This window comes from Lynx rufus, unplaced genomic scaffold, assembly GCF_022079265.1.
Source record: "Lynx rufus isolate CCGP_SWC_20201006 ecotype Redwood Valley unplaced genomic scaffold, mLynRuf1.p SCAF_1, whole genome shotgun sequence".
Lineage (NCBI taxonomy): Eukaryota > Metazoa > Chordata > Mammalia > Carnivora > Felidae > Lynx > Lynx rufus.
The window spans coordinates 114,494,225-114,501,082 of record NW_025814823.1 but is presented as its reverse complement, the minus strand read 5'-3'; the positions used below and the strand labels follow the sequence as shown (position 1 = coordinate 114,501,082).

The 6,858-nt window shown below is 46.3% G+C and overlaps 1 protein-coding gene across 1 annotated transcript; it reads right to left on the bottom strand.

Moving 5' to 3' along the window:
• Window positions 1–1,137: 1,137 nt before the first annotated feature.
• Window positions 1,138–6,186, bottom strand: WNT8A (Wnt family member 8A). The gene is made up of 6 exons (XM_047076124.1): window positions 6,119–6,186; window positions 5,991–6,024; window positions 5,639–5,777; window positions 3,625–3,750; window positions 2,781–2,923; window positions 1,138–1,659 (listed from the first exon to the last, which is right to left on the bottom strand). The coding sequence occupies exons 1-6, from the start codon at window positions 6,184–6,186 to the stop codon at window positions 1,138–1,140; spliced, it is 1,032 nt and encodes a 343-aa protein (XP_046932080.1).
• Window positions 6,187–6,858: the final 672 nt, after the last annotated feature.

Genomic DNA, 6,858 nt, shown 5'->3' with positions numbered 1-6,858 from the left:
AAATCTAGGAGTTTGGATTATTTTCTTATTGGCCAGTTCCTGGTCCTCAATTTTATTCTCTCTCAAACACTTATATCAAGGGGGTTGGATATTTCCATTTTCCCCTTAGCCTTGGGTATAATTGGAATATAGAAGCAGGGTTTCCCATTGCCTTTCTTATCCTAAGGTTTACAAACAGAGAAATAAAAGGTCTCAGATTGATATATATTCTAGTATTTATTGCAAAATGAGGTTGAATTCCCAATCTGGGAAAATAACAAAACAGTCATTTTACAGCTCTTTGGGGGGAAAAATCCCTCTTTGGGTGCATGATTGGGGCAGGAGGAGACTTGTCTAGGTAACTTTGGAGTCACCTGTCCACTTACTGTGACCATCCTTTTTCTATGGCTAGAGAGATGGTTTCTGAGCTGGAAAAGTCCTCAGCTTATGTTGGGGTCCTGGTTTCCCCAGGGTTTTATGAGGAGAATTTTTTTTTTTAAGTAAGCTCTACACACAATGTGGGGCTTGAACTCAAAACTCCAAGATCAACAGTCACATGCTCTATTGACTGAGCCAGGCAAGCCCCCTGAGAACTTTATAAAAGTGCATACTCAGATGAAAAACTCAACACCCTAAAAACCTCCCACTGGGCAGATATAAGGTCTCTGCCCCACTTATCTGTCTTCATGAACATATAGTTGGTCTTCCTGGAGCCAGACAGCACAGGGGAAGGTTGCTCCTTCAGGAGTCTTGTCAGAACTCTTTGATTCCCTCTGATTCTCAGCAGCACAGCTGGGTTGGATGTGATTTGAAACTTACAGCAACAAGTACTTTGAGGGTCCTTCTGTATATGACCCTCAAACCAAACTCCCCTTTAACAAGCTGCAAAAGTACAGGCACAAAGACCAGGAAATAACTTACAAGAAAGATGAAATGGGGTCTGCCCAAGTTAGAATCCCCAGGTTCCAATTTCAACTCTGTGGAGAATATGCTGTATAACCGTGGGCCTCCATTCCCCCCATGAATAGCAGATACGAAGACGACTACAGGCCAACCCTGTGATATTCCAGTTGTTTTCGAATTCACTCTCTCTGCAAAAGAAGCTGTGTCTGCTTCCATTGTCATGCAACTGAGCAAGTGAATTTGAGTGGGGTGCTATCAAGCACTGCCTGGGGAGCTTGTGCAGTAGTACTTGTTTACCACATGCCTACACTGGTCACACCTGACTGTGCAACACCACTGGAATTTGCAGTTACAGCTGCTGATAGCCTCAGTTCTTCTCTCCTCCACCTGCAGGCCACACTCGGTGCACAAGCGCCCACAGCTACGTTGCTCCCACCTGGATGTGTTGTGGCTATTCTGCAGACACTCCCGACCTTCTGTGCCATAGATGCCCAGGCTGGAATTGCGGGTACAGTAATCTGGTGATTCCTCCAAAAAGATCAGCTCAGCCTCTGCACTAGGAAGGAATCCCTCAGTGGGTGCCCAGTGGCCCTCAGCACTGTTCCCAGCCCTTAACTGCCGCTTATCCATCTCGATTTTCAGGGCCCGTTCGTACTTGGCCTTCAGGTAGTCTCCCATCTCCCGGAAGTCAGCCAGCTGCAGCCAGCATGTCTGGATACTGCAGCTTCCAGAGATGCCATGACATTTGCAGGTCCTTTTCATAATGGCTCTCACTGCCTTCAGAGAGAGAAAGAGAACGAAAAAGAATGACTCTGGGTAGGGAAGACCAAAGGCTAGTAATTAAATGGAATATTTTAGAGTTGAGCTTCTTAACTTTGGAGGGCATCAGAATTACTGGGGAGGCCTGTGAAAAACACTTATTCTTGGGCCCCACCTCAGATCTTCTCAATTGGAATGTTCAGGGGTATAAAGGCCTCAGTGTGGGTAATTTTAAAGCTCCCTTGGGTATTCTTCGGGAAAGTCAGACAAGTGTTGAGGTTACTGGAATCAGAAACCTTGGGCTCTAGGCCCAACTCCATCACTTGTTGAGCCTGTTTCTCTCTCTCATTGGAATAAGAATGATCAAGAAAGTACTGTGTAAAGGGGAAAATATGATCATTGGCACTGTTATTGTCCTGAAAGTGGGACCTGGAGTATTTGTAAGGGTTTTGATTTGTCCTCTCCCAGAGGGAGGGAAGCTCCTGCAGTCTGAACGCTTACCCTTGAGGCAATTACCCATGAGTGTAATTAATTGCCTTGAAAACCTCTTACCCTTGCCCTGGGCAACTAGGTCATCCAGATGTAGGTTCAAAGGGAAATTTTTTTGCTCTTAGCACTAAATCCAACTTGTTTCCAGATTTGAGTTCAGAATAATTCAGAAGTTTTGGGGTAGAATAGACCCTCCAGAGAAGCCCAGATCAGTCCCAATCCCTCGAAGCCCAGACATATTTTAGGACACAGGTTGGATGAAAACCCCCATCAATTTCCTAGAACATGCAGTTGAAATGGGTAAAATTTTAAGTCATAGAAGCAAGGCTTTGGTACTATATTGTTCTGTGTTCTCAGAAACCTGCCTGTGGAAGGGGCTAGACCGTAATGTCTAGGGATAAGACTAAAGTAGAAGATCTGAGTTTATTGCCTGGTTCTGACGCTTATTAGTTAGTTGTATTGCCTTGGCCAAGCCACTTGGCTCAGCCTGAACTGGCATTGTCATTCAGAGACTGGGGGTAGCCCTCCCAGTCCTGATAACTGCTGTATGGATGACATATGGGTATGAGACAGCTCTTGGTAAGCTGTACAGATGTGAGGCTATTGCCAGTACTGAAACTGATAGTTCACTGGTGGACTCCTATACCTACCAGCCTGCCTGCCCTATTGTTGTGAAGATTCATCAGGGCTCTGGCATCCTTTCCCTTTTCCAGGCTGTCCACAAAGAGTTTGGAGATCCTTTCCCCAAATTCCACATTGTCGCTGCAGCCTCCCCAGATCCAGCCATGACCTCCTATACATAAGGAAAGAGTAAGTTCTGCACACATTTCCCTGGTCAATTTCAGAAGAGTCAAGGTCACTTTGGCTAAACATCCCCCAAGAGCCCTAGAAGAGTGTAAAGCTATAGCTGCAGGTGAAAAAGGGACGTGGAGGTGCTCAGGGTGGGTGGGTGAGGTCCTGTTCCCAAAGCCAAGTGCTCACCCTCAGGTACTTTCTATCTCTAGGCAGTTAGTTTCTATACCCACAGTAAAGGAGGCATACTGAGCCTGACCTAGATGATCTCAGAGGTTCATTGCAGCTCAAACATTCTGGAATTCTGTACCATTATCTTACAGTAGTCTTGTTAGAGCCATCTCCTCCCTCATTAATGACAAATCTGATTCTCTTAGATGGTGTACAAGTAACTGAGTAGCTCTGGATTATGGCCAAACTGTTCTCAGACTGAAATATGAGGGTTAGCTTTAAACTCTCTTTGGCCTTCTAATTCCTAGATGCCTTGTTAGTTCTAGAGTTCAACGCTACTTGGTGATCCTGGAATCAGGGACCCAGGCTCAACTCTTGGGAGACTATAGGTTCAGGACCTCCCACCAAGAAGTTGCTGCTAGTATCTAGGGGTTTGAGGGAAATGTGTCCACCTTTTCCTGGAAGACCTTAGCCTGAATGTAGCTCTGCATCCCTCACTTCTTCCCACCCACATCAGAGAGCACAACTTACCTGTTTTTCCATTTTTTGACTCATCACAGCCACAGTTTTCAAAGTCACCCATGCTACAGTTCTTGGTGATGGTGTACATGACTCCAGCAGAGCTGATCGCATGAATGAAGGAAGTCTCCCTGGTGGCTTTGGAGAGAGAGAGGGGACTGGAAACTTGGGCTCTGATGGCCCAAAAAAGCAGAGGCTTTGGAAAAGCAATGCTCTTTCTCTCCCCTGTCCCCTGCCCCCTTTGGGTTGAAGAGGATACTCTTTCTTCTACTTGAGAGAACAGTGCATGTCTTTCCAGCGTCCTTACTGTCATTCACACAGACATGAGCATCCCCATGTACAGATGGGGAAAGAAAAGCCCAGAGAGACAGTGATGAGATCAAAGCCACTCTCCTTACCCCTTGTACTGGGACCAAGACCCTGCTCTCTTGAAAACCAGCCTGGGCTTCTGTTCATTACCCACTGCTTCTAGTCCTCAGGCAGTGAGGACTCAGTGAGGTAAATACAAAAATATCTCTTTTTGTTTTGTTGTTATTTGTTTGTTTGTTTGTTTATGTATTTTGAGAGAGAGGGAGAGAGAGAGAGAGAGAGAGAGAGAGAGAGAGAGAGAGAGAGGCAGGCAATGGGCAGAGAGAAGGAGAGACAGAATCCCACGCAGGCTCTGCACCATTAGCACCGAGCCCGATAAAGGACTTGAACTCACAAACCATGAGATCATGACCTGAGCTGAGATCAAGAGTCAGATGCTTGGGGTGCCTGAGTGACTCAGCTGGTGTCTGACTCTTGGTTTCATCTCAGGTCATGATCTCATGGTTCTTGGGTTTGAGGCCCATATCAGGCTCCATGCTAGCAGTGTGAAGCCTGCCTGGGATTCTCTATCACTCCTTCTCTCTCTGCCCCTCCCTGGCTCACTTGCTCTCTCAAAATGAATAAACTTAAAAAAAATTATAGGGGTGCCTGGGTGGCTCAGTCAGGTAAGCATCTGACTTTGGCTTAGGTCATGATCTGGTGGTTCATGGGTTTTCATGGGTTTGAGCCCTGTGTTAGGCTCTGTGCTGACAGCTCAGAGCCTGGAGCCTGCTTCAGATTCTGTGTCTCCCTCTCTCTCTGCCCCACCCCCATTAGTGTTCTGTCTCTCTCTCAAAAATAAACAGTGAAAAAGAACTTTTTTAATTTTAAAATTACCCTTAAAAAAAAAAAGTCGGATGTTTAACTGACTGAGCCACCCAGGTGCCCACAAAAGTATTTCTATAAAATGTAATAATCTCTGTTTTTAAAATGCATGCCCATATTTGTGTGTTTGTATACACTTACCTTGCACTGAGTTACATGAAATAAAAATAGGGAAAGGACTCTGTGTTTGCAGCCTTGGAGGAGTTTCCCATCTGCCCAGCTGTCATAAAATCCCAACAACAGAGATGCTGAAGGATCACACTGAGCTGTGTCTCATGTGGAGGTGTGCGTGTGTGTATGCACCAGTGCAGCTGTTTTTAACTGTGTGTAGTAGTTTGCATAAAAGTTGTTTATATAGAAACAATAAAGAGGTGCCTGAGAAGAGGTGGGGAGTAGTAAAGAAGATGATAGTGACGAAGAGAAATATCTTCCCATGGAGTAGACACTCAGAATGGGGAGTGTGTGGAAATGAAATGGGACAATGATTTTTTACAGAGTTTAATAAGATACCAGCTCAATAAATGGTAGCCACGATCATTATGATTATTACATGGTTCCCGCTTCATGTCAGAAGGAAGTAAAAGTCCTTTTCTCTTTCCTAAGCCAGCTTTGTAGCCCTCATTACTCCTGGTGACCTAAATAGAGCTGGCCTTATTGACCAAATGACAAAACTGGGGTAAGAGAGGGGAAGTAACTCATTTCAAGGTTTCACAGCAAGGAAATGGCAGATCAGCTGATCACTGATAACTTTTTCATTTCACTGTGCATATATATGTCATACATACAACGTATACACATACTGCAAACCCACCTCCATGCACATATACCCCCTTGTGCAGGTGCACAAACTTACCACTTCTCAACCTGTTGTGAGTGGACAGCTGGAGAGCATTTTCCGGGCAGTTCCAGCGTTCCCAAGCAAATTGGAACTTACACTCCTCAATGCCACTCTGGGCACCCAGGGCCACACTAGTAGTGTAGGTCAGATAGGCCTGGCAAAGGGAAAAGGGCTATGAAGTTCAGCTCTGGCTCAGGTCAGGTTGTCTGGGGGGAGCAGGGGAGCAGGCAGGACTCAAATGGGTTAGCTCTCCATTAAGGAAAACTTATGGGTTCCCCCGTCTGTCTCCCCTCCCCTCTTTTCTTTCCCCAAAAGAGTTCCCTTAGGAACCCAGATGGGTAAAAACAGAAGCCAGAGACCATCCTACCTTAGGGCCTGTTATCAGGAAATTGTTCACTGACCTATCAAAAAGAGGAAAAGTGAGGCAAGTGGTGAATGGGGATGATATAATGGGGGTTTCCTTGGTGGGGAGTGGTGGGGGGGGCAAGGACTTACCACGCAGAGGCACTGAAGGTGGCATAACATATGCCAACAGCCACCCTGAGCATAAACAGCTCTCCCATGGCCCTGCTCAACCCCAGGGGACCAGGTCCAGCCCAGGGCCAACTCCAGAGAAGTGAGGAGAGGGCAGGGTCTTTCTCAGTATTTACGTGGGGAAATTCTGAATGGCCAAGGGGGAAAAATCAACAGCTCTTCTCATTTGTCCCTCACTGGCAGGACTGCAGGAGCCACTGACCCAATGGGGGACCAGGAAGGAAGGACTCAGCCCAAAACCTCCAAGGAAAGCCCCGCCCCACCCCGCCCTGCCAGCCCTTCTTCCCTCTCAGGCTGACAGAAGGGCTGAAGCCTTTCCTTACCCTTGAGGTTTCTTTCCTCTATAAATCAGATTTGTCTCTTCCTACTTGATGGCTCGTTTCTCAGACTCTTGTAGGCTGGAGCAGATGAGGTTCCTAACCCTCAAGGTAGGTCACCAATTCCTCAGATCTACAGTGTCCTCATCTGTCAGTGAGACCTCACTCTTTGTCCTGCCTTCTTCCCCAGTATTAATAATTATAGAGGAACCCTACTGGGGACCCTCTACTACTCATTTTCCCAAAGTAAGTGAATGCACCTTTCCTACCTCCTTCTTGGTGACTGTAAAGTCATGGAATCATGGGACCATGAAACAGATCACTTCAGAGGGTATCTATGTAATAGGCCCTTCTATTACATTCCACCAAAGTAAATTCTGGTAA